This window comes from Eucalyptus grandis, chromosome 6 (genome assembly GCF_016545825.1).
Source record: "Eucalyptus grandis isolate ANBG69807.140 chromosome 6, ASM1654582v1, whole genome shotgun sequence".
Taxonomy (NCBI): domain Eukaryota; kingdom Viridiplantae; phylum Streptophyta; class Magnoliopsida; order Myrtales; family Myrtaceae; genus Eucalyptus; species Eucalyptus grandis.
The window spans coordinates 12,089,940-12,116,006 of record NC_052617.1 but is presented as its reverse complement, the minus strand read 5'-3'; the positions used below and the strand labels follow the sequence as shown (position 1 = coordinate 12,116,006).

At 39.1% G+C, this 26,067-nt stretch overlaps 4 protein-coding genes across 5 annotated transcripts; 2 read left to right on the top strand and 2 right to left on the bottom strand.

The window, feature by feature from the left end:
* Positions 1-1,112: 1,112 nt before the first annotated feature.
* On the top strand, positions 1,113-4,321 carry LOC104448407 (transmembrane protein 184C). Its single transcript, XM_010062211.2, has 5 exons — positions 1,113-1,265; positions 1,913-2,199; positions 2,348-2,470; positions 3,200-3,490; positions 3,848-4,321. Exons 2-5 carry the CDS (start codon positions 1,951-1,953, stop codon positions 4,049-4,051), a joined length of 867 nt encoding a protein of 288 aa, XP_010060513.2. The 5' UTR covers positions 1,113-1,265; positions 1,913-1,950; the 3' UTR covers positions 4,052-4,321.
* Positions 4,322-4,429: 108 nt separating this feature from the next.
* Positions 4,430-6,333, bottom strand: LOC104448405. The gene is made up of 4 exons (XM_010062208.3): positions 6,043-6,333; positions 5,740-5,810; positions 5,031-5,120; positions 4,430-4,647 (listed from the first exon to the last, which is right to left on the bottom strand). The coding sequence occupies exons 1-4, from the start codon at positions 6,311-6,313 to the stop codon at positions 4,624-4,626; spliced, it is 456 nt and encodes a 151-aa protein (XP_010060510.2). The 5' UTR covers positions 6,314-6,333; the 3' UTR covers positions 4,430-4,623.
* Positions 6,334-7,520: 1,187 nt separating this feature from the next.
* LOC104448404 lies at positions 7,521-9,792 on the bottom strand. 2 transcript variants are annotated; one of them, XR_726267.3, is made up of 4 exons: positions 9,559-9,791; positions 8,682-8,913; positions 8,074-8,187; positions 7,521-7,973 (listed from the first exon to the last, which is right to left on the bottom strand). XR_726267.3 is itself a non-coding variant. In XM_010062207.3 (4 exons), the coding sequence occupies exons 1-3, from the start codon at positions 9,567-9,569 to the stop codon at positions 8,131-8,133; spliced, it is 300 nt and encodes a 99-aa protein (XP_010060509.2). In that variant the 5' UTR covers positions 9,570-9,792; the 3' UTR covers positions 7,521-7,973; positions 8,113-8,130. The 2 variants fall into 2 exon arrangements, 1 of the variants encoding a protein (XP_010060509.2); XM_010062207.3 differs by having other exon boundaries at positions 8,113-8,187; positions 9,559-9,792.
* Positions 9,793-13,059: 3,267 nt separating this feature from the next.
* On the top strand, positions 13,060-19,380 carry LOC104448403 (ADP-ribosylation factor GTPase-activating protein AGD5). The gene is made up of 11 exons (XM_010062205.3): positions 13,060-13,361; positions 14,051-14,109; positions 14,279-14,369; positions 15,374-15,428; positions 15,509-15,599; positions 15,714-15,927; positions 16,345-16,555; positions 16,682-16,860; positions 17,143-17,388; positions 17,473-17,531; positions 18,940-19,380. Exons 1-11 carry the CDS (start codon positions 13,311-13,313, stop codon positions 19,100-19,102), a joined length of 1,419 nt encoding a protein of 472 aa, XP_010060507.1. The 5' UTR covers positions 13,060-13,310; the 3' UTR covers positions 19,103-19,380.
* Positions 19,381-26,067: the final 6,687 nt, after the last annotated feature.

Sequence of the window (26,067 nt, the reverse complement as noted above, 5' to 3'; positions counted from 1 at the left end):
TCAATAGCATCTTTTCATGTGTCCCGATGTTGGAGAACATATTTATAAATTTTAACTTCCCTAAATCCTATTAATTTCAATGTAACTAATATTTAGTTACATAATGCTAGGTAAAACCATTATTCGATTTATTGATGGTTATTATTCTAGCGATTATCTATCATGGGTGTGATTTCCATTTGGTAACCATGTTTTACCTTCTTTATTTATCAACATTTATAATACAATTATATCGCATGAAACACAAATGTAGGAGGATTAATTTTCGATGCTTGTTATGCGTAAAATAAATAATTTTAAAAATATTTTTCTGAATATGATTAAAAATGATAGCCTAATAAATATACGAAAAATATTTTTATTATTTAGGAAAGTATTTAAATATCATTAATTAATTATTTTAAGTAATATAAGTTATCATTAAATTATTGATAATTCATATCTCGCAAAACATTGGAGTTAGAAAGCAAATTTGGAGTGTGTTTGTTTAACGGAAAACGTAATGTTTCTAGAAAATGTTTTTCGGAAAATTATTTTCCAAGAAAACGGTTAGTTTTTTTTTTTTTGGTAATATGTGACCGAAAATATTTTTAGTGTTTGGATTGCATTTGAAAAATGATTGAAGGTATAAAAGACGTCGACGTAAAGGAAGAGGAGGGAGCGAAGCCAATGGGAGCGTAGGAGGAGCTAGGGTTGGAGGAGGTGGCAGTGACGAAAGGGAGGGGTGAAGGAGAAGGAGAGATGGGAGGAGGAGTTAGAGTTTATGTTCACAGACAAAGAAAGAAAAAAAAACAAGAAAAAAAAAGAACGAAGAAATAAAAGAAAAGATATAATAATAAAAAATTCAAAATTTTTAATTAGAAATTCTTTTTAATAATAAATTTTTCATTAAGCAAGGATCTTAAAATATTTTGGAAAACGTTTTTCCGATCTTTTAAAGGAAAATCGTTTTCCGAATTCAAACACATAAGAAGGAAGAAAACCTTCCGAGCATTTTCTTTTGATTCCACGCCCTTTAAAATGAACAAAACGGAAAAAAATGAGGAAAATTTTTTAAATGAACCAAAATGAAATTATTTTTCGAAAACAAACGCATGGTCATCTTGTTATGGAAAATATCCCAAAGAGAAGAAAATGAAGGAAATCTAAAGCATGTATGGACACAGATTGGCATTCTCGCTTCCGTCTTTTCGCGTCCCCTTCAAGTCCATGATCGCAGGCTGAAGCGCTGTCTCACTCGAGGCGCGACCGTCTCTCCGCTCCCGGCAAGTGTTCTCCATTTGATCAGCGAAGACTTCCGAAATTTCTCTGCTTTTCGATTCTTTCCTCCGCTGCTGACCGCCCCCCGGTTGGTTTGACGATATGTCGGTAGTCTCACGAACTGGGTCGATGTTGCCCATGTCCGATTCCAGTTTCCTGGTTTTTGTCGGAAAGACTAGCTGAATATATTGAGACATTCGTCCATCGCGTGGCTGCGGGAGGGGGGCTTATCTTCAGTCGTTGACAAGAGCTACTTTTGTGGACATGAGAAAGCTTGAAAGCTCAAAGTTTGCATTTTTTTTTGTTTTTTTCCTCTTCGTTCAGTTGATTGTGGGAGTGGGTAACTTGAGGAATGCTACTTGCATCTGTTCTTCGAATTTGCGACCACTCGTGTCTCGAGTGGATCTAATTTGATCGCGAAAGAGAAGAAAGAGTCCCCAGTTCCGCGGAAATTGAGTGGCTATTGACATTGTCTCTTAGTATGTAGCATTCGGATGAATCTTCTTATCGTATTGAGGTTGTAAAATCCGTGCTTTAGTTCCTTTTAGTGTAGTTTGGAATAAGAGTATCAATGCATTGGAAAACTTGGGCTGATATCCGATACATTGGTAAGTTGGCCTAATTTCTTAAAGAATTCTATGCCGTTTTGCAGGTATCAACTCTACTGAAGTGAAGCAAACAACCGCGACAATGAATCCCGGACAGCTTACTCTTCTCGGTTCCACAATCTGTGTGATGCTCACGACCCACTTTTCTGTACAGCTTCTTTCTGAGCATTTCTTCTATTGGAAGAAGCCAAAGGAGCAGAAGGCAATAATCATCATCATCCTTATGGCCCCTGTATATGCTCTAGACTCATATGTTGGTTTGTTAGACTATCAAGGAAGCAAAGTGTTTTTCACATTCTTGGATTCAATAAAGGAGTGTTATGAAGCTCTGGTAAGGACATGATATTTGAAGCCACATACTCCAATTCATTTGTTGATGTTTATTACTCCATCACAATGTTTTGCATTACTAGAGAAAGACTCATGCAGGTGGTGAAAGTCATCTAGATGGGTTGAGCTTTTCTAACTATCATGTGCAGGTGATTGCAAAGTTCTTGGCACTATTATATGGCTACTTGAACATATCCATTAGCAAAAACATAGTCCCAGATGAAATTAAAGGGAGAGAGATTCACCATTCATTCCCAATGACACTCTTCCAGGTAGAGTTTGTGCATATGTTCTCTTCTTGGGTTACTTTATGAATATCTGCACAGCCATGTGTTGCACTTTCGGTAACATTCAGTGTGGCTGGGGAAATAAGATCAGTCAAGTGGCACACGCGTGTCCTTCAATTGTCATTCCAATAATTTGGATGTCTATGTATCTGTCCTGAGAAATTTGTTGGAAATCTATAACGTTTTTCTAAACCCCTAATTCTCGGAATGGGTCCCATGAGCTCAGGTCTTCAATTAATAGTGTGAAAATTACCTGTGATATCCAACCTACATGATTAGATGTTATAAACTTCTGAACACTTAAGAAGATGAGTGTGGCAGCCTTCTTTTTCTGTAGGTGCAGCTCTTGAGGGGTTAATTTATCAACCTAAATGCTCTCGAATAGCATGTATGACATGTCGATGTAATGAGAATGAGAAAATTTCCTTACATATAATTACACTATAAATAGCAAAGTATTTCACGATACCACTGATGAGGCCCTTTAAAGATTGAGCGTATTATACATTCTTTCCTTACTATTATGGAATCACCTTTAACATTGATAGTAGGAAGGTTTGTTATGCAAAGATTAAAGTCTTGATTCATTGGTCTCCATTTGCATAATACACTAATTCAGGCAATAATACTGCTTTCTATTTCTCTACAGTTTGAGTCTTTGAAATATGTTTAAAAAAACTTGAGTTTAACCCATGGCCAATCTATCTATTGCAGCCCAAGACGGTTCGTTTGAATCACAGCACATTAAAGCTTCTTAAGTACTGGACCTGGCAGTTTGTGGTGATTCGGCCTTTGTGCTCCATCCTAATGATCACTCTTCAACTCTTTGGAATATATCCAAGCTGGCTCAGCTGGACATTTACCATTGTTCTGAACATTTCAGTCTCGCTTGCTTTGTATTCTCTTGTGCTTTTCTACCATGTCTTCTCTAAGGAGTTGGAACCACACAATCCTCTTGCCAAGTTCTTGTGCATCAAAGGGATAGTATTTTTCTGCTTTTGGCAGGTAAGCTTAAATAGCCATACAGTTATCCAGTTATGTTGGTGAATGAGGCACGAGCCAAATGGATGCAAGTTCTGCTTTTTCTACCACCGCCTCTTGCTTTGTTTTCTTTTAAATTTCTCCCCAGTATTTCGAAATTTCCTTTGATATTTATTTTTAGGAAACTTTTTTCGTAAGGCTATATGCTCAGGTCCCAGAGAACTTCCAAAAACCTGTATGCTTTGCTTTCCCAAAAACTCTACTTTTTATTATAATGACCAATTGCAAAGCTACAGATTCTAAGTGAATTTTACATTATCTGCATGCAATCGTGTGTGTTGGGCATCAATTCAATGATAGTTGTTGCTATCGATCCTGCAGGGAATGGCACTTGATATTCTTGCAGCCGTTGGTATAATTCGGTCTCATCATTTCTGGCTGGATGTGGAGCACATTGAGGAAGCACTTCAGAATGCATTGGTGTGCATAGAGATGGTTTTCTTTTCTGCATTTCAGCAGTATGCATACAGTGTGGAACCTTACAAAGACGATTCGACAACAGGTGCCAGCAAAAAGAGAGAGTGACTTCGGATACATCTCTGGCAGGGAAATAACAATTGCATACTGTAATATATTGTACCTGCTGCATGAGAAACGTTGATACCAGTTCATTGAGTGTATGTCTCTAAATAAAATATAGCTGAGCTTGTTTGAGTGTCCCAATGGAGGAACTTATTGCACCGAAAGACGAGAACTGAAATTTTAGATGCCAGGTCACCTGGGTGTAATGGTTCCTTTTCTTGGCCATCTTTTAGATGTTTTGCCTATCGAAAGCATCGGTTCCCATTTTTGTCATTTTGCTTTTCTTGACTTCGTTAATGGTGCATGTACCTCAAAATTCTGATGCAGCGAAAAATTAGCCAATCTCACTCTCACTTCATAGAAGAATGAAGTCACTGGATAGATGGAAAACAGCAAAAGAGATTGACACTAAGATTCATAATCAATTCATCCTCGTCTTATCCCAGTCATGTACAAGTTAGAACACCCCGAATTGAAAGTTCATCACCACATGAAAGTACAGGCATCTCTCTACTTATTGGAGCTTATAGACGTACATTCACTGCGATCACGTTCTCTGTGCAACAACTCCGTCCTCAGTGCGAAGATTCTTTAGCCTTCTGCAAAGGAAGGGAAAAGCTTGAAAGAGAGCGAACAGAGAAAAATCCTCCTAGTTATGTGTACATGAGAGGAGTATATGAGACGAATCTAGGACTTCTCCGACTGCCCTCTGATCACACTCGGTTTCAATTTTGTTGCAACTCAGCTAAGAATTGTATGATACTGCTCGTACAATGACACAGGTGTAACAATGATGAAACTTAATATTGTGCGTATGAACACAAGTTTTTCTAACATCGGATCGAGAAATAACACAATCGGATGCTTTCACACGCATGATAAATGGTGAACCCAACATCGGGTGCTCAGTGAAATTTGAAGAAAGTAGGTGAACAGCCAGGAAATTTAAGACTTGTCATCCTAACATGCAAAAATTAAATACCTCTTCCTTCTTGTCATTCTTTCCTCTTGTAAAATACTTGTAGCCCCCATAGAAGAGTAACCCCCAGCCAGTTAAGGAGACAATTACAAACTGCAAATGCACGCCAAGCCCGATGAAGCATGCCATCAGAGAAGGAAGCATAAGTAGTACAGGAAGAGTCATATTGCAACGAAAGACTGAACAAAGTTGGGCTATGTCAAAGATTTCATCAACAGCAGCTCCACAGATAAAGGAGATTTTTTTTTTTTTTTAATCAATGAAGCCAGACATAGACTACGTGAAATAGATGGTCAATCAGTTCTTCTCAACCATCATCCAAGCAACGGACATAAGTTTAGAAATCATTGGCAGCCCGCATCATAGGCAATTTTCAACTTCGAATTCATGAACTTTGGCTTACATAAGCAACAGCAAAAAGCTAAAAGGCGTTAATTTGAGTAATGATCTTGGTAGGGAGAGTGTTTCTTTAAGTTCAAAGGGACATGTCATTATCTAGCTCTAACTAATGCTTGTGGAAACAAATCTTACCCCTGATGGTATATGCACAACAGAAGTCCTTTACCAAACACGTTAAGGTCCAACTCTAATTCTCAATTCTAATACTACGATATCAGAGTTGCTGACATACTGCCAATAAGATCGTCATATTCCAGAATTAGCAGATATCTATCATGGTATACAGAAGCAAACACGAAGCTGGAACTGTTACATGTTCCTCTTTCCATTTAGAAGGACTCAGCGGGTCCTCCCAAAAGTTCACCTTTGGCGGTCCATGGTGTTCTGCATCAAGAGAACCCCAGAAGATGTTAGGATCTAAACCGACTTGAATGGCTTCCCTATAAATTTTCTCATCGCGTCAAGTCGCTCGCAAATGAGCAACCATCGAATGTACAAGAACATAATATGCTGACGAACAGAATCATTTCTCACTTCCTCAAAAGACGTTCAACACAAACTCTCGCGAAAGATTCAAGCTTTCAACTAAAACAAGCACGAGAGAGGGAGGGTCAACCGCCACCGCCGGCCAGACCGCGCCGATGAACAAGAGTGGCAGCTCCGGGCGTCGAACGAGGAGCAGATGGTTTCAGAGAAGGAAGCCGAGCCGAAGCCGCGGCTTGGCGAGCAGCAGCAGCCCAAGCCGCCATCGTTCGAGGCCGCTTCCGCTTGATGCGTAACGCGGGGAAACGACGGTGGAGGGAGACAAGGTACGAGGATCGCACCGCGAGCACGTCGAAGAAGCTCTGAGAAACTCCAGGAACGAAGCAGGGTGGTGCAGCAAACATGGACGCTTCGAGAGATGACGGATTATTATAATTTTTTTTATTTTTTTGAAACTTAGATTCGTGGTCACCATATGACGTAATGAGTCGGTCCAATATCAACTTTACTGTAATCACATGATGAAAATTTTGTGAATTTCAATTCGGTGATTACTTTATTTCTGGCCAAACAAGAATGCTAATTTTTCCCATCAACAGTTGACATTAAACCTTGCTCGATTTTAGCTATGTCTGATGCTTTTCAATATCGCCCCCTTTGTTGGATATATTGCAGCATAAAAGTGTCAACATTACCGGGAGATTCTTTCATAAGGAAAAGAAACCATAGGAAATAGAGATGAGTATGGTTCCAAGATAGAATGTGATAAATGTATTTCGACATGTTCCAAAAAACGATAAATATATTTCATGTTTTTACATGTATGTTTTAGGTTTTTGAACTTGAAGAAACCTAAAACTTGAAATCTAAAATCTAAAGTAAATTTTAATGTTTTTCTTGGTTCATGTTTTTACGCGATCTTGCGATATTTTACATTGTTCGATTATGAAAGTATAATCTAAATCGATTATGAAAGTATAATCTAAAAGCATTAGTTTGAACTTCCATTTTATGATTATGATTTTTATTTTATTAATATTCATATTTTATACCTTTATGGTCAATAAATTGTAATAACAAATAATAGTCATTAAGAGATTTAATTCACTACAATCTTTCAATTAATAATATAGGTGGCATATCTTGAAACCGACCTCAGAACCTATAAATAAATAGATTCCAGATTTCATATGGAACTTGCTCACCCTAACACTAACTATTGATCAAACTCATCTCAATAGCTGATCATGTTGTACAAACACCATGACAAGCACAACACCGACGGAATTAATAATCAAGATGTTATTGTTCCATGAAGTTTATAGACCATGCAATACCTTTCCAAAAATTTCTATGTTCTTTCTATCATTGGTGTTTTGCATGGTCAGTCTAGACTTGATCATGGGACTCAGTCACTCCTGGAATTTGCTCACAAGGTATATTTCGTTTGTAGGAGAGCCTATTCATTCATCAAACCCCAAGGACTGCAGTTGATTAATTTCTCTAGACTTAAGTCCTTGTCCAGTCAAAAGTAAACTCGAATCATACAAATGACCGATTGTCAAGAAAAACAAACCATACTGATATCAGATATTAACACAATAAATCTCATTTCAGAAAACCCGCCTGTTGTTAATGATAGCTCCATGAGGCATGAGATGAAATACACCGCAAAGACAGCAGCAGACAGGTTGTATAGGAATCAAAATGTCTGAGGAATAATCTAAAATACATGTCATGGATAACCCGAACACCATGCCTATTGCCCAAAATGCTCGACTCCAAACAGTACAACAAGCAGCGGACAAACTCCAAAAGAGTCAAACCCAAATGCAGAGAAAAGCATCGCTTCCAACATGGTTAAGAGATAATGTAACATTTCCCATTTTGTTGCCAGATGATTAGTTTTGCCAATGGATACATGGAGAAAAGAAGGCAATGTAATTCCTCAATAACTCAGTGTACATGCTGCTACCAGCTTAATGACACTTCTAGACATGCCTATTTAACATATTTACAGTGTTGATCATGTGGGACCGTAGGAACTCAGCACCTGTTCCAAATCTGCAAAAAAGATTGGCTGAATTAGGTGAGAATGCAGGTAGAGCAATGAGAAGTGAATGTAGCTCAGGAAGCAGGTAGCATATATTAATTTATCAATCACCAAATCTGAGAGTGTAGCGTCAAACTGATTGGCACTAACTAGTTCCAGGAAATTCCATCACAGAGACAGGCTAGCAAAAAGCAATTCCAGCTCCTCATCTTGTGATACCGTTCTCTGACAAACAAAATAAAGAATCAGTAGATCAGCAACCACTCCACACATTGTTAAAATCAAGACATGGTAAATAGGACTGTACACCTAGACAAGGCATTCCATGAAGTGTATGTATTGAAAAGAAAGAGACAAAAGCAGGCTATCAAGCAAAGAGATTATGTAAAACACTGAGACTAAACAATTCACTTCATTCGCAATATTGAAAGAAAATTTTTTGTATTCAGCAAAAAGAAAGCGGATGAAACAAAATTCCACAGAATGGAAATATACAGCTTCCTATGTTAGACTGAAAAATATATTAGGAAATAAGAAAAAAGAAGGAAAAGACTAACAACCCAACGATGACGAACACAAACAATATCAATGTACACCAAGGGCATCGCTAAACCAAGTGCTGGAAACTATGCTGCTTATGATCCTCATGTATGAAAGCCAAAACCACCTAGAAAGGCAAAGCATATTCCACACGCAGCTGTGAGTCAAAGTGCAGGCACCTGTATTGTCAATAGTTGCAAAACCTTATTGAGAACCTTCAGGCGATGGGTTGCATATGAGCTGTTTGCAGGCAATTGATTCATTCTCTTCATCTCCTTGTGAACTGCAGCCTTCTTCTCATCAAACCCAAGCTGGTTCCAGGTATCAACAGTCTGATAACTCTCTCTATTTTCCATGGCCTGATTTTGAGGAGTTTTGTTTGCAAACTGATTTGGCAGATTCCGCTCTCCACTAAGCATTCCAATATACAATCAGAGAAAGACACAAGAAAGCAGCATGAGGCCAAGACTCTTAAAGTTCTTCAATTAGGATGAGAGAATGACAGTCAGTATTCTCTGAACAAATTTCCGAGAATTAAATCTCGTGATGTATAGAACTTCTACCATTTTCATCGATCCTAATTTAAATCTGTAATCGACATGACACAAAAAAACTCTTCTTCTTCCCTCATTCTAACTTTCAAACTTCCACCCCTAATAAAGCCATGGGGACTCAAAAACCAATCTTTAGACGCAAAGGTGACTGAATAATAGTAGGCAAGGAGATGGACTTATTGGGTAAGGCTACAACACATCCATCTCAAGACACTAGACAAGCCTAACAGCATTGGGGACAAAAAGAAGACGCGGAGGAAGACTTTCCAGGCAACAACATCTTCCAACAGAAGGAAACCCATTCAATATATGGAGCTAAACTGGCATTTTCACAAGCATAATCGAGACACAAGCCCTCCTTAACCATCTAAGCATCCAACGACGGCGAAACCCAACGGATTTGAAATTTCTTTCCTTATTCCTACCTAGGATCGCGAATAAAATCATCAGCCTTTTTTCAATTCGAAGAAAAACAGAGGATGCAGATCGAATCGAAACCCACCTGTAATCCATCGCAGATGAGGATGGGAAGACACAAAGCGTCTTAAAGATTCGTTCTTGGGAAACCTGCTGTAACAAGAACCAGCGATTCTTCTCAACCTCGGAGTCAGGAGAGAGAAGCAGGAGGAGAAGAACCTAGAAAAGTGAAGAATCCACCGCTACCGTCGAGCACCAATACGACACGGCGTCTGCGTCTGATTTCGCGCTATTTCAGGGGTCGTCTCTGCCCAACAAAACGATGATATCTTATCAAGTAAATTATATTTAACTATACTATAGTAAAAGTGAAGGCCAGATTGATTGGAAAAAAAGAAGAAAAAGATGTGACCAAATTAAGAATTAAAATTTAAGCGTCGAAAATAAAAATAACTGATTATTTGACGATAGTTGAAAATGGAACAAATATATATCTATGATCATAATTGATAGGTCTTGATAATAAAATAAAAAGATTCTAGTTAGGAAATTGTTAAACAAGTTTAATCTCATCAATAGCGTGGTCAAATGCTTCGAGCCCTTTGTACTGTAATTGAAATTTTAGAAAGATGGACAGGCTCGATTGACAATCATGTGGATGTGCTACGAGCCCCAACCTCCAGAATAGTACAGTATAGGATACAAACGAATGCGCAGTGTCATCTTGTCCAAAATACAGCATAAAATTTTTGGTGTAAATGTGATAGAATATATGCAATATATTATCTCTTCGCAGCATGAAAGCCAACCTCTCCACGAAATCCTAAATGATAAATTATCTTTAAGTTACTTCAAATATATATCTTCACAACATAAAACTCGCATATTTGACCACTACCACATAAATGGAAAAAGCACTGGTATTCAATTGGTCAGATTTTATTTTATGCTTTGCTATCTAATCTGTTATATGTACCAAGTCGACATAATTGCATTCAAACCTTGTTGTGCTCACAAACGATACATGATATGATGTGCAATTATTTGATTTAATGAGATGGTAAATGGGTTTGCCAAGCAAAAGGTTTTTATTTGGTTTACCACACGTTTTTGTCTTCTATATATATATATGTCTCATTCCAAAAGAACAACCATTTTTTTATATAGAAAATAGTAATTTTAACCGAACATCACAAATAAAATTATCGACATATATTGTTCAATAAAAATTAAAGATGATCGATTTTTGATTTGGTCCAATCCCACCCATGAATTAGGAATCAAACCAGGAGGATCGATTCTCTATTTCTAGAATCAGGAACCAGATCAATCGATTTAGTACGGTTTCCTAGTGGATGCCAAACTTGTCGGCCAAGTTATCAACATATATCGTTCAATAAAAATTAGAGATGATCGATTTTTGATTTGGTCCAATCCCACCCATGAATCAAGAATCAAACCAGGAGGGTCGATTCTTTATTTCTCGAATCAATAACCACATCAACCGCTTCAGTACGATTTCCTAGTGGATGTCAAACTTGTCGGCCAAGTCAATGGTCCAGCCATGGAAGAAGTAAAGAGAGAATGGCCATAGAGAGGAGGGGGGAGAGTTAAGATGATAGGGATGTTGCCAAATTGACCGGTGTTGCAGTTGTTCTTGACGCCCAACAGGAGTTTGGTGTGGGGGAGGGAAAGGAAGGATGAGGGCTTGACAGACAGGTAGGCAGAGAGGAGAGGGTTAAAGGAGGGGGAGGTTCTTGGGAGTGACCAACACGGTGAGGGCGAGTCTATATAGGGAGAGCTGGCAGTTGAGGTCCAAGTGCAGAAGCATGTGACCTTGCTTTTGGCAGGGGAATAATAGTACGTGTGCAGGTGAAGAAGATGAAGAAGAGATGTTTATTTTTATTTCTTTAGAAAGAAATTGATCTAGTCCAATTTGTCTATTTCCTACTTTGAGATCAGGAACCGGATCGCGTATCCCCGGTTCCATGGAAATAGGAACCGGACCAACGCCTCTCGAAACTATCCAAAACTGGTCTTTACTAAAAAAAAAAATCTATCCGAACCGAGCGATTTTGAGCAATTTCCAGTGGTTCTCATTGCACATCTCTAATAGAAATCACTGGTTGGTGGAAATTTGGGATTGTCCAAAATTATAGAAGGTTTGGAAAGACACAAGATATAGGAAGAGTGAGAATGGAAATGAGGAGCATTGTGCTAGAGCAACCAACACGATCTCATAGTGCAACACGATCTCATAATGCCGTTTTGACATTATTTACTCAATGATTAAGCAAGGGGAAAATCTTTGGGATTTCTTTTTTGGTCTAATCGACGAGTATTCATCACGTGGACATCACATGGCCAACCCCATAAAATGTCTTTGCTTTTTTCTCTCCATCCAATCCACGTCTCGTTTGTGCAGAGAGGGATGAATTGACTCAAAGCACTGAAAAAAAGTGGGGTGGGTTCTCTCTCCACTATCCACTCGGCCCACTTTCTTTGCCACCTACGAAGCCACGATTTCAAATCTGTCCCCTTCAATCGTATTCAAATCGAAGTCGTTCGTTTGTGGGGGATGCATGCCGTGAATTTCATTCAACCTTTAACGGTTAAAACTTTTCGATATACCCAAATATCCACGTGTAAAATTGTACGGGATTTTATTGCAATTTTTGGAATTTGAGCAATCTTTATATGTGTCAATTTTTGGAAGACACGTTATAGATAAAATCTGAGAGAGTTAGAAGTAACTGTTGAGTTTCCGCACGCAATTCATAAGCTATGGGTCAGTTTGGAGTAATTTTTACATTTAGTTTGGATTCAAACCATAAAAATCATAAATTATGTTCATTGCATGCTAAATACCAATTCCGAAACTTGTACCCACATTATAATGTGACAAAAAATCCTAAATTTTTGTCATATTGATATAAATTTTGGGTATCAGCGACACAAGAAAGAAGTTTGAGTGTATTGATGTTGCCATAGATAAGGTTTGTGATTTTTTTGTGGTAGATAGGGTACCTTTGTTGCGCCAATATAAGACTGGAGTTGTGAAGTATTTATCACTTTAGGATTTTGGTGGAATTTTCCCCTTTTAGTTTTTGAATTTTTCAATTCCAGCACACACATTTTGGCTTTCTTTAAATCTCGAACACTTGAGACTTTTCATAATATATAAGAATCCACACACCGATTTACCCAAAAAAAAAAAATTTATGTTAAAATTTTAAATTTTAAGAAGAAAACAAAAAAATATTTTTAATTTCGACAAATCCAAATGAACAAGCTTACGGAGTGAAGAACGACAGGGTCAGCATGAAGACTAGGTCAAAAGAGGCAACGATATCATACTAGCCTTTTCAAAGTTGACATCTCAAATTAGTTAAAAAAATATTCTCAAAGTCGGTTGTGGATTTGTTTTATTTGTCAAGATAAGTTAATTGAGTCACAAATAAAAATTGAGAAAAAATTCTCAAAATGAAAGGAATTACAGACATTTTGCGGATTGGTGATGGAAAAAAACAGAATCATAGAGAAAGAACAATCCGAAATGGAAATAGTGCAGACTCGAACAAACCAAAACGACATGAAAAAAGCCAAGGAGAAAAAGCCGAGAAGACTGTGAAAGACTTGGACTCCGCTCCGATCTCTCTCTGCTTGCTTTTCCTCTTGTTGGTCCAACGCAGAGAGAAGAGAGAGAGAGAGAGAGAGGGGTGGAAGAAGATCAATCTCGTATCTGACCGGCGACCGGTGGTGCTCTTCATCTTCTCCACCTCATCCTCTCTCTCTAGAGAACCGAAAGCCGGCGTCTTTCGTCGTCTCCGGTTCGGCATGAACGGGAAGGCCAACGTCTCCAAGGAGCTCAATGCGCACCACAGAAAGGTTCGGTTCGGCCTGGCCTTGTTCCGCTCCTTTTTTCGTCGCTTTGACCCCGCTCTCTTGGTGGGTCTTGGGGAAAAAACTTGTCTTGCGTCGACCGGAAATGATTGGTGCTGTTCTATCGGTCGTCCGCCTTGTGTTTGATCTTATGCCTCTCTCGATTTGGCTCCCGATTCTCGGTCCGCGGAAATGGAGGCTTTGATCTCGCGACTTGCGAATCGCGATCAGTCAGATGGAGTCATCAGCATGTCTGCAGCCGCAGATTGATCCGCGCGGCTTTTCCCATCGATTAGACCAGTTCCGCTTCGAGCAAAGATGTTCTCTTTTTTCCTTATTAAATCAGATTTTTTATCCTTTTTTGTGCGTCTTGGGAACGCAAGTAGTGTTGTTCTAGTCTTCAGTATGAACTGTCGGATTCCGTCTTTACTTTTAATATGAACAAGCATTTAGGCTTGAAGCCTTGGATGGGATAAGCCAGAAACTATTTGCAGAACATGTCTTTAGACTTCTCTGGCGAGAAAAGACAGAGAAGAGCTTCACCACCAAAAGAAGCATGTGATTTGTGGAGATTGAATCTCTCTTCATGCTTGCTTTACCCCTTAAATGCTGTGGAAAGCGAGCATCATTGTTTTGTCCTTTAATGGTATTCCTTTTTCCCATCCAATTTTCATGTGCTTTAAACATCTGTGCAGATTCTCGAAGGGCTTCTCAAATTGCCTGAGAACAGGGAGTGTGCTGATTGTAAGGCCAAGTAAGTATCGGTCCTAAGGAGTGATTATAGAAAATTGATCTAAGTAGGGAAAGCACAAAACATTTGGGTTCGTTCGATTTGGCAGTTGGTGGTTTAGCCATACTGCTACCTGTCTCCTCCGAGCTCCGATTATTTCTCACTAAAGCTAATGCTATTGCTTTTCGTGCAGAGGTCCAAGATGGGCTAGTGTCAATTTAGGGATATTTATATGCATGCAATGTTCAGGAATCCATAGAAGTCTTGGGGTACACATATCGAAGGTACCATTTTAACATTTGACCATCTGATGTTTCACGTTTATTGTATGATTTATGAGATTGATTGAGAGTTTAAGTTTTGATACTTAGTTCTTGTGCTGAACAGTTGTGATGCTTAGGTTGAATAGAAAAAATACCATCAGAAATCCCTATAGCAAATAGACTTATGTTTTGGGGGAGTTATTTCTCTGTAGAGAAATCCAAGAAGCTTGTGTCTCTATTTTCTTGACACTCTCTCCAGTAAAAATTGACACATTCTTCTCCTGCTATAGTTGGCAGTGACATCCCATTTGAGTGTATCTTCATTCGTAAGCTTCATGTCCTTGACTGGTTTCAAAACTATGGGACAAGAAATGCTGACGACTGTAGTGATGGTCGAAATTTTCACCCTTTAAGTTCAGATCTGACAGGGTTAATTTGGTGATTTGATAGGGAATGATCCCTTCATGATTCTTTTAAGTGTAAAAGTTCTTTTCTCCAAGCTTGTCAGCTTTTAGAAAAGCTAGAATGATTAATCATCGGAAGTAATTCTGCCTGTTGAATTTGTGTGTTGAATTTATGTGTGTCATAACAGATCCATGCTATTAGTTATATCTACTCACCGAATGCTGGCATACAGCAAAGATGCTTTGAAAGAGATAATACAATGCTGTTCATGAAGTTAATGCCCTTCTGTATAATTTGAAGGACAGTTGCTTTTTTCAACTGAAGTTATTCCCTGCTGTGAGATCCATATTAAGTTTACACACACACACACACACACACATATTCTTTGTTAGATAACCTTTAAGAGTTCTTGAGTTGTTTCTCATTGTTTGTGAAAAAGCAATTTGAACATCATTTATCAGTTATGTAAACGAGTTAACAGTCCTTGGTGTACCTTACCGTCATTTAACCCATCTCTGCTGCGATTGCCTTGTTGATATTTAGAATGCAAATGGTAGCACATACAAAAAAATAAAAATAAAAAAATAGATGTACTTGTGATAGTCAGGCTTTTGCTGCAGGTCCGATCAGCTACTTTGGACACATGGCTTCCAGAGCAGGTTGCGTTCATACAATGTAAGGCAGATCTTTCCCCTGATTGATGTCAATTTGGTCTAAGATTGAGAAGAAGTATGCTAATACCTGCCGCTGTGCAGCAATGGGCAATGAGAAGGCAAATAGTTATTGGGAAGCAGAGCTACCCCCAAATTATGACAGAGTGGGAATTGAGAATTTTATTCGTGCAAAGTACGTGACATACTTTGATCTCTTGCTGTCATTTTTCTGGTGTTTGTAATTGCTCTGTAGATCGAGACATTATCCATTGCTTCATCCGCTGCTGATTATTGGTCATTCTTGCAGATATGAGGAGAAAAGGTGGGTCTCCAGGGATGGAAAACCCAAGTCACCTTCTAGAGGACAAGAAGAAAAGGATACTGTACAGTGGCAGAGACCTGGAGAAAGAAGTGTGCAGAGAATTTCAGGCAGGCCTGAGAGTTCATTTGAACAAAGGAGGACCAATCAAGCCTCTTTTATAAAACACAGTAATCCTGTTCCCCTTAAAGGACCTGACCAGGTATCGACTTGTAAGCCCATAGCATCGACCAATTTCGTCATGTTCAACAATCATTACTTCTGAAATCACTATTGATCAGAGTTAAATACAGATTTTAAGATTGTGGAAGCTCAGGACTGATGTGACACATGGCTAAATCCCATGTTATATTCCTCTGGAAGTTATCTTGATTACTGGATGTCCTAAGGAACCTGTTTTCTACTGTAGCAATTTTTAATGTTTCTAATACAAGAGGTTGTGCTAAATTGAAAAGTGCATCATAAGGTGCTGTTTGTCTCTGTTAACTTGAGAAAATTCTGTATACATTTTGTGGAGTGAGTTTTAAGGAAGCGCAGTATACAATAATTCTTATGGCAATTCAAGTTTACTTGGTCCACTTGAAACTTAAATCATGTAATGATGTTCATAAATGAATAGGTCACTGCTGCTCCCAAACTGCAAGACACTGCAAAGACGGAGATGGCTGTGGCGCCAGTTGAAGCGATAAAAGAAACTGTAGATGCTGCTCCGGCTGTGTCTCCTCCGAAAGTTGATTATGCTACTGACCTTTTTAACCTGCTATCCATGGATGGTCCAAATGAAAAGGGTTCAGAGGCAGCTTCTACTGATGATTGGGCTGGTTTTCAAAGTACTCTCTCTCTCTCTCTCTCTGAGACACACCCCAGGAGTGTTGTAGTTTGTTCTTTTATTTGTTTTATAGTAGCAATCCTTATGTTAATTTAAGTGACACTGATTTCCTAGCTTTGATGTCCAGCTGGTGGAGCAGCAGCTGGAACTGAGACAGAAAAGTCCAATCATTCAAAACCTGTTGAAAGTAGCACTCAGTCCACTTCTGTCATTGAGGACCTTTTTAAGGATGTCACTCTTGTGCCTTCAGTTTCAGAGAAACCTCAGAAAGATGTGAAGAATGACATAATGAGTCTTTTTGAGAAGGCATATGCTCGATCATTTTCTTTTCAATGAATTCTTTAAACATTATGCTCTCCAATCTTGACTTATCAGTTCAATTTTATGTGAACTTCATGTTTATACTCCTGCTACATATGCTGGTGTTCTTATGTGTATTATGAACAGTGCAAAACACTTGCCAATCGTAATTTGGAATTGTTGACCAGCCCCTTTATAGGAACTTATGTCCTGTAATTCCTTAAAATTGTTATTATGTTTGTATTGAAACAGTATATATGACAGTGAAATGGTTTGTTTTATTTGCAGTCCAACATGGTTTCACCATTTGCGATGCATCAACAGCAACTTGCAATGCTGGCACAGCAGCAGTCCCTTCTCATGGCTGCTGCTGCGAAATCTGGTCATGTAGATCCAAAAGTTCTTGGTACTATGCAGCAACCTGGTTCAAATGGTACTAATTACTCCATGATGAACTGGCCCAACATGGGTCACCAAGTCCCAGGAACCACATATCCAATTGGCGGACAAGCAGATTTACAGGCACTCATGCAGGTATGATTTAATGAGGCTTACTCTAATTGCTTGAGCTTTTCGGAGTTTTTTTTTTTCTGATCATGATATCTTTTTCATCATTAGATGAGCAACCAAACAACTCCACATCTGTTGGGAAACTTCTCAAACAGTTTAACATCAAGGTATGCTATTAAACTTAACATGATTGCGAAAACTAGACTGATACATTAAGGGATTGCACATGGGAATGAATCCTGGCCTGAATACTCTGCTTTTGTGTATCTTAGTCATGGTTAAATGAGTCTAGATGCAAATCTTTCCACGTGACTCTTTGACCCTACTGGTACATGATCTTCTCATGTTTGGCAGGGTGAAAATGTCTTCCCTGGGGCTGATTAGTGGTTCTTTATTACTAGAGTTTAGAAACAGGCACGTCCTTGAGAGTGCTTCATGTAGGATTCAACTAAATGATTATACCAAATTGAGTCAATACTTCAACTTATATATTTTTTTACCCTTGTTAGCTCAGTCTCAATTGTTGCTCTTTTTCTTGAACTGCCGCACAAACCCCTAACCTTTTCTCTCCAGGAAAAATTAATTTTTTTCCTACCAAGTAATCATAAAAGATATATTAAATTTTTTTCTCTCCGGAGCATGATTAATACGGATGGAAGAAAGTTTACACGGGACTTATTTATAAGGATCTGAATGATGACTGCCCTTAGGGCACTTGGTAAGAAAGTATTCAATTTTCAAAAAACTAACCTTTTTCTTCAATATGTAGTGTTATGAAAACCAAATCTTTTTTTGATGGTGTGGCCAACAAGTGCTTGAGAGTACTCTTTAACATGACCTGATGATAATTCATCTATCTTCATTGGGTCTAAGGGGCATATACGGTATTTAGATTTCAATGAACTTCTTCCTCTTGTCAGAACTGTTGGATTCCATCTTTTGTAGAAAGTAAAAATTGGGAAAGTGATTGTGCCTACATTCTGGGTTTTTTGGTCAAAAGGTAGACTAGGTTAGGGGTGTATTCACACGGATCATATCTGATACAAAAGTAGGAAATAGTTGGAAAATAACCTGCAACCTTTTCCTTGAGTATCGTATAACCGCACATCTTATGCAACCTAATTGCTACCTAGAATACCATGCTCAATTTTGGTTATTCAAGTAACAAAGAGAGCTTGCCAGAGGCTAGACGGTGATGATTGATCCCTTGACACACACACAGACAAAGAGTTGAAACTTAAATGCTTAATCACAAAATAATCATCTTTGGACAATTTGATATGATTGGTGTTGCGGTCTGCACAATAAAGCTGGATCTTGCTGTTTTTGGACTTATTAGAATGTCCAAGTGACAATGAATTATCTTGTGTAAATAATCGTTCGTGATGGAATTTGGCAGTTCTTCACATTCTGGTGCTTACTCAGTTTCTACCGTGGCATTAGTGTTCTTGTTATATTTTGTTTTAATGTTGCTTTCATGTCAATGTATGTATCTTTTGATGCTTTTCTCGACTATATCGAAGAGTTTAAACTGTATGGTTATGGTTAGTTTCTTCTCCTGTTGGCCTCAAGCAGTATGCATACCGTGGGGCAAACTACCACCGTCAATGGTCTCATGTCTGCCAGGGTTACCAACCATCAATCTACTCCAACTGTTGCATCTGCTTCTCCTTCAACACAAACTGGGAAAGAGCATGACTTCTCTTCATTAACCCAAGGGATGTTCTCAAAACAGTGAGTAGGTTGCGAATACAAATATTATACAATCAGGAGAGGGCAAATTTTTATAGGGGAACGGTGCTTGGAACTTCTTTTGTAAGCATTGGTCACAAGCAATTTGTTAAGGGTTGGTTTTTCCGTTCATGTATTGGGTGGTGATTTGTATGGGTAAGCCCTTTTGAGTAATAAAAAGGTAGGTCATATTGATTTGAATCTCATCCTCAAGACTAACATGTTACATGTATCATTGTCGTTTGATGAACGCATAGGTCTGATAATGTGGTGTGGTTCTATGTTGGCCTCTGGTTCCTAACGTCTTGCATTAGAAAGGGAATCTCCATGGAAGCCTCCTCTTCTGGATTGTTTGATATATAATCTGTTCCTTGTCTTTATTGCTTGGGTCCAGAATACTTCCTTGGTTGGGACTCAGGAGAATCGGCATAGAAGATCATGCTGCATTATTGATTGAAAAGATTGATATGCTGAAGGAGCTGTGATAGTATCGCTGTCGTTTAGGTTGGGCTGTCCATAACAAGGTCAAGACTAAATTTGGGTTCGATGTGGATGGGAGGGGAAAAATTGTCCCAAAAGTCCTCAACTTATCGTACGATAGCTCATTTGATTTTAAACATTTTAATTATTCTTAATTAAAACTTTTGATGGTCTTTCAAATTAATCTTCTTGATCGATTTTGGTTGGAAATCATTAATGTGACGGTCTAGTCAGATTACCAATGTGGTGGTTTAGTTAATGTTGACCGTCCTACATGGTATGGGTTGATATGGGTGGTGTTAATGTGGATGATTTTTTCATTTTTTTTTATCCTTTTCCCTCTGTTGGCATCATTGGGTCGTCAGCCTTAGGGAACGGTCACTTAGGCGGCCCTTGTAGGTGGTAAGAGTGATAATTGTAAAAGAATATCCTAAATCTATGGTAAAATATTTCATTTAGCCATAAACATCTTAATTTTGCAAATTTAATTCAAATTTTTTAATGATTTGTTAATTTAGTTATAAATATTTTAATTGTGTTAATTTAGTCTCAAATTTTTTGATAATTTATCAATTTAATTATTCCAGCCAATTTTGATTTAGAATTGCTAACATAGTGGTCTAGTTAATGATGACGATTTTATATTGCATAATTTTAAGTGAACATTTTTTTTCAACATATCTTTTTCCTTCGCCCCCTCAAGTGATAGTTGCCCTTGCTAGATCCTAGGTGACTATTGCTTGAGGTCAGCGAGCTCTTGCCAGTGGCCAATGACTTCCATCAGCCATGGATGAGGCCTAGTGATCGTTGATGGAGAGAAAGAGTGGAAAAGAAAAGGAAAGGAAAATGAAAAGAAAAAAGACTTTCATGGGAAGATGAAAAGAAAAAAGACTTCCATTAGCCATGGATGAGGCCTAGTGATCGTTGATAGAGAGAAAGGGTGGAAAAGAAAAGGAAAGGAAAAAAAAAGAAGGAAAAAAACCTCAAAATTGGTCATTCCATATAAGAGTATTGGTGTTGATTAAATCATCAGGTTGGCGATTTCTTAACAAAATTAATCGAAAGATTATATTGACAAATTAATAAAAGATTTAGTACTAAATTGACACAATTGAATAGTTTATGATTGAATTGATTACTGTATAATAAATTTAAGGCTTTTTAGACAAATTTTTTGAATGGGAGATGATGAAATCGGTAACATAATGATTTCGTATAGGACTCACCACAAAGATTGTTCAAATCCAAGTTTCGTGACGGTCTAGGCATGAACTCTCATCATCTTTCTCTAATGTGGTTAGTCAATTTAGAAACATCAATTAGGACGTGCAATTAAAGTAATGTGACAGTCTACCCAAACAGGCCTCACCACGGAAGGAAGCTAAACCAGAAGAATCGCCCAGGCCACGTGCCCCCGTTGTGCAGCCTATTTGTCACCACTGGTTTGGTGCCCTCCGGTCAGCTAGCCAGGCTCGTGGGAATATGAACGTTTCAACGTTAAATTAGGCGCAACAACTCGAGACTTTGGGCATAAAAATATGCTGAATTGCGGCCTTTCGAAACAAGGGAAAACCCAGACCGCCAGTTTGTCACGTTTGGGATTATTAGTACTGACGACGCGACAGGGATGTTGCCCCCACGGCGCACACGCGTCGGTTCGCCAGAGGCTAGACGGCCGCGGGTACGGACAGATTTTATATGATGATTAGGGCCTTTGTACTTGTGAGGTCAAGCCGCCCCCGTTCATTGAGCTTTGCCCACCTTTGAAACGCGGGCAATTCACGTCATGCAGTGCTTAGATATTGAAATTGTGAGTGCGATTACTGTGCTTGGATACGTGAGAAAGTATTATATGGGTCGGGCGAAATGGTCAGAAATTGCGGGTAGTGAGTGACCCTTTTGAAAAGACAGTGGACGATAGCTCTCGTTATGACAGGTGCGCAATGTTCGCGTAAGCATGGCATGCCGACGTACTGACATTTTTAGGCATACGGCGTGTCTTGTTTTAAGGAACCAAGTAGTCCTAGCCAGTGTAAATCCTCCAGTTCCCGACTAAAAGTAAGTAATTTGCAGAAGGTCGAGAGCAACCATGGTCCAAATACGGTCCATGTACGCTAGTTTAGACTTGTCTGGACCCGAATTCATCCGGATACAGTCTATTAGAGCCATTAATTGTATAGATTTTATGTGTCATATCATTAACGGAATAATTATCTTCTTCAGTAAATTCGTCATGTTAAAAAAAATAAAAAAGTGGTTTGCCTTTGTACGGGCCATGGGGAAGAGGAAGGGCTCGATTGCACTTCCAAAACTTGGTAGGCAGGGGTGGACCAAAAGTTTTCGGCAATTTCAACTAGACGGAAGTCCAATTCTATTCCTCCCTTATTTTTTGTGGTACATCACCTATTTGATTTTGTCCATCTTCTCCTTCAAGCAAAGACCATCACGTACTTCGACTCTGACTAGTCGCAGTCTTTTACGTTAGCCATAATATCTCAGCTACCATGAGCTCACAAATTGGGCATAAATCCCACCTCCTAATCAAATCTAGCCGTAGAATCACAACAAAAATCGTGGTAGGGAAGAATACGGGTACATGGCAAAAAGGAAAACGAAAACGAAAACGACCTCACCATCACGCCGTCCCAATCTGAATTTGACTTTAAATAGAGGATACCAATCATGCTATAGCTTATTCGCAAGAATCACGTAATGTAATTGGTTATGCTGATGACGTTTAGCAACGCAAACTGATTTCGCAGGAGAGAAATTTATGATGACAAGCCTCCAAAGGAGAGCGAGACTGGCTTGCCAATTGACTTTCGGAAGCCATTTCTGGCTTGTGTAGCAAGAAAATGGCTGAAACAAAACCGACCCTATTGAATTCGCATCACTTGCGTACTGAATACAGAAAGCTTTTGGCTGGTCGTGTATGCATGTCAAAACCCCGTGCCTAGGACGGTCCGGAGTTAGGTCACTATACTAGAATTGCACGGCCTCATGTCGATATCATGGCACGTCAGACAGACATCGAATTAGCTGATCCTCTCGTTTTGCTCAGCCCTGCATTAACTAAAAATAAACTCTAGAATATTCACTAATAAGATCTTTTCGGGGATTTTTACCACGTTAGTGACTATGCTAGATTGATTTGTTGATTCACCGAACACATGTTTTGGTTCTTCGATTGATTCCATGTTTCATGACAAAAATAAGATTGTTAAGGCCCAATGCGGCGAGGCACATGCAGGATATGTTAGGCCATGTCCAAGGGAATGCATGTCAACGCTCTAAGCCCCACTGGACAATTTCCTTACTTTTTCCTAATTTCACGTCGTACCGTTTCCCAAAAGCATCTTCCCCGCTAAGTTACAAATCAATCCTATTCGATAGTACCTGTGATGAGAAGTTCTTAAAATTGTCTATTTTCATTCGTACCACTCTGTCTTCACCTTTAGAAACGCCAATCATCGGGCTTCTTCTTTTTAATTTTTAAATGACTTGTGAGGAGAATGCTTGTCGTCTTTACTTGCATCGGTTGCGATGAGTGAACTCTTTCCGAAAGAGTGCAGTAGAATCTCCTCCACTGCATCAGCTATGTCCGAAGTGAACACGCAAGGATGAATTCGAATTCGACATCAAAAAGAGTTGGATCCATAAAGCACTAGATTCCCATGGAGGGAGCAAGCAAACCCGGTTGCTTAAGGTAGTGATGCTATATATGTTTTCCCTTTGAGGATCGAAATCATGCGAAAAAGCTAAGCTCATTTTTCACTTCATCAATAATGTACACTCGTACAGTTATTTATGACAAACCAGCGACAAGTCTCATGAATTTATATATGATACACAATTTGCGTAATCTATCTTTCACACAACTTGCTTTCGAGCAACCTACATGACCGTATGCTTTTCTCAAAATTTAGGTCGGCGAATTTTCCAACCCATCTTTTAATTGTGCTCTCTACATAAATATAGATTATTTTTTCCATTTTTATTTAGAGAGTTTTATGGTTTATTTCTCTTAAAATGTCGTAGGGTTCTTGAACAATACAGAAAAGGGTCTTGTCAACAATTATTGAAAACGTGACTATTACACGAAGTGGGGATCCACATTTGATGTCCACCTTCGAAAACATAATTATCTCCTCTGCTATTCAATTCTCGTGTTCGACCTAAGTCCAAGGGCTAAACCTGTCCTATGACGTTCACCTCAAAAAACCCACTAGCTCGATAATGTCCTTTTCCTAAGGAAGTGACGTAAATTTCCACATCCATATCTCAAAGGACGATAGAAGATCTAACTACACCCTTCAGTAACCACCGAAATGTGGCCGGATCACCAAAGAATATCCAAGTCGTGCTCTCTCGAACATGTCACTCCGCCGACCTTACTGGCTAAGCAAGGTGCGAGCTAAAACTCGAGGCGGATCTCGTCCGAACATAGATCGTTCACCAAAAGGCGCGCTCCTCGATCGCCTTGCATCGCAAGCGAGGAATCTAAGTCGGGGCTTAGTTTGACGGGCAGCAACGCTCTCTTCAGTGCAGATTTCACACTGCTCGGCACCATTATAATAAATAGTAAACAACCGTCGTTCTTCCGAAAAGCGTGGTCGGTGGGGGAGGAGGCCCAGTGAGGTGACGAGAACATGCCGTGACCGGATCCTGAAATGTCTCCGGAGTTGACGGTCGGATCGTCTTGTCCCTGCCCCCCACCTCCGACCTTCGATTATCGTCGTGCATCTCTCTGACACACCACCGCGCCACCCCTGCTTCCTCCTTTATAATAAGCAGGGGAAGAAATTTAGTTGATAATGGAGTTTGACTCTAATTTTTAAATGAGTTACTATCATTAAAAAAATCACAAATCAATACAGTTTATTCATTAATTTTCGTTAAATTTTATAGTCAAATTATTAAGTTAAATAACATATGATAGTTAATGGGTGTATCACTTTTAAAATTTTACCTTCCCTTGTGATTTAATGGGGAATAAATTTATTGTAAATATATTACATATATTTTAATGATTAAAAAATTAATTTGAAGCAATTTTTTTTTTTATAATATTCATTTAAAAAAAATTGATGGAAGTAAGGACTGTTTGGAGTTTGCGGTGACCACTTGAGAACAGAGGGGAACCCAAAGCCGGCCAACGCCAAAGCACGATGCGTACAGCCTCCCTCCTCCGTGGACCTCCACATGGCGGCCTCGGCACAGCGGCGCGTGGCGCCGCCACCACATGGGCAGCGGCGGTCGAGGCTTCTCTTGTTACGCGTCATGTTATTCATCGTCGAATTTCTGCCACGTTCGCCTCAAGTTGAATCCGCCTTGAGCCTCCACGCTCGCCCTTTTCCCTTGAGTTCCACCGGTCCAACGGCCAGATTGGTCACACGCCTCCCATTAATGACATGGCGAGCGAAATCGGACGCCGGTTTACAGTATGCAAATGAGTTGTCATAGAGAAGAAGAAGAAGAAGAAGAAGAAGAAGAAGAAGAAGAAGAAGAAGCTGACAATTCACAATGGCAAGCGCGAATCAATTTCATGGGACCGACCATTTTGTATTATTTGTGTGTTTTTCCATCGTTATGAAATTGACATGTTGATGGCTAATTTCTGTCTGGATGATATTGACATGCGCATGGCTAGTTGCTGTCTGGATGATAACTCCGCTTGGATTAAAGCCGTGGCTCTAAATTGGTTTCTCTTCACGTGGTTAGGACCCGAAATTTTGGGCGCTTCCTATTGCAATTTGCAAGTAGATCCCTGCACGGAAAAAAACAAAATGAAGGTTCGCTCGATGGACTGGCCCGATCCGGGAAGACCTCTCCAGAAACAATCTATAGCTTCAATGCACAATGGCCAGTAAAGACGATGCAATAGAGAGACTCGACATCGTATGACACAACCGAGGCATGTAACCGGCTATTCATGTCGCCCATCTTACGTGCTTGTCATCCCAGACTCATTTTTCATCGGCTTGCCTAAAACTTAATATCTCCCGAGTGAATATAACTCTAAATTATGTCCACTCACATATTCATCTCAAACTTATTTTTATGAATATAAAAAATCTCAAATTTTTACCCATATAATCTTTTTATGGCATTAAAAACTCCAAACTATAACCGTATAACACATTCATTCCGAATTTTTTTGGTAATACAAAAAGCTCTAAATTTGTATTCACTCGTCATATTTATTCAAATACTCATGTGACACATTTATACAAATCTATCACATGGATACAAATTTAAAATTTGGAATAAACGCATCACATAAGTAAATTTTTACTTTATGTGATAGAAAAATAATTTGAAGTGAATGTATAGCGTGAATATAAATTTAGAGTGTTTGGCCGTTGTTTTTCCAAAAGAATAAGTGGCGCTCACAGCTGGAAAAATAAAAGAGAAAACAAGTTGGCCATGCCACTGTCGCTTTCTCTCTCCACGTATTTATACCTCCACACACAACTCCCAACACACGCTCCC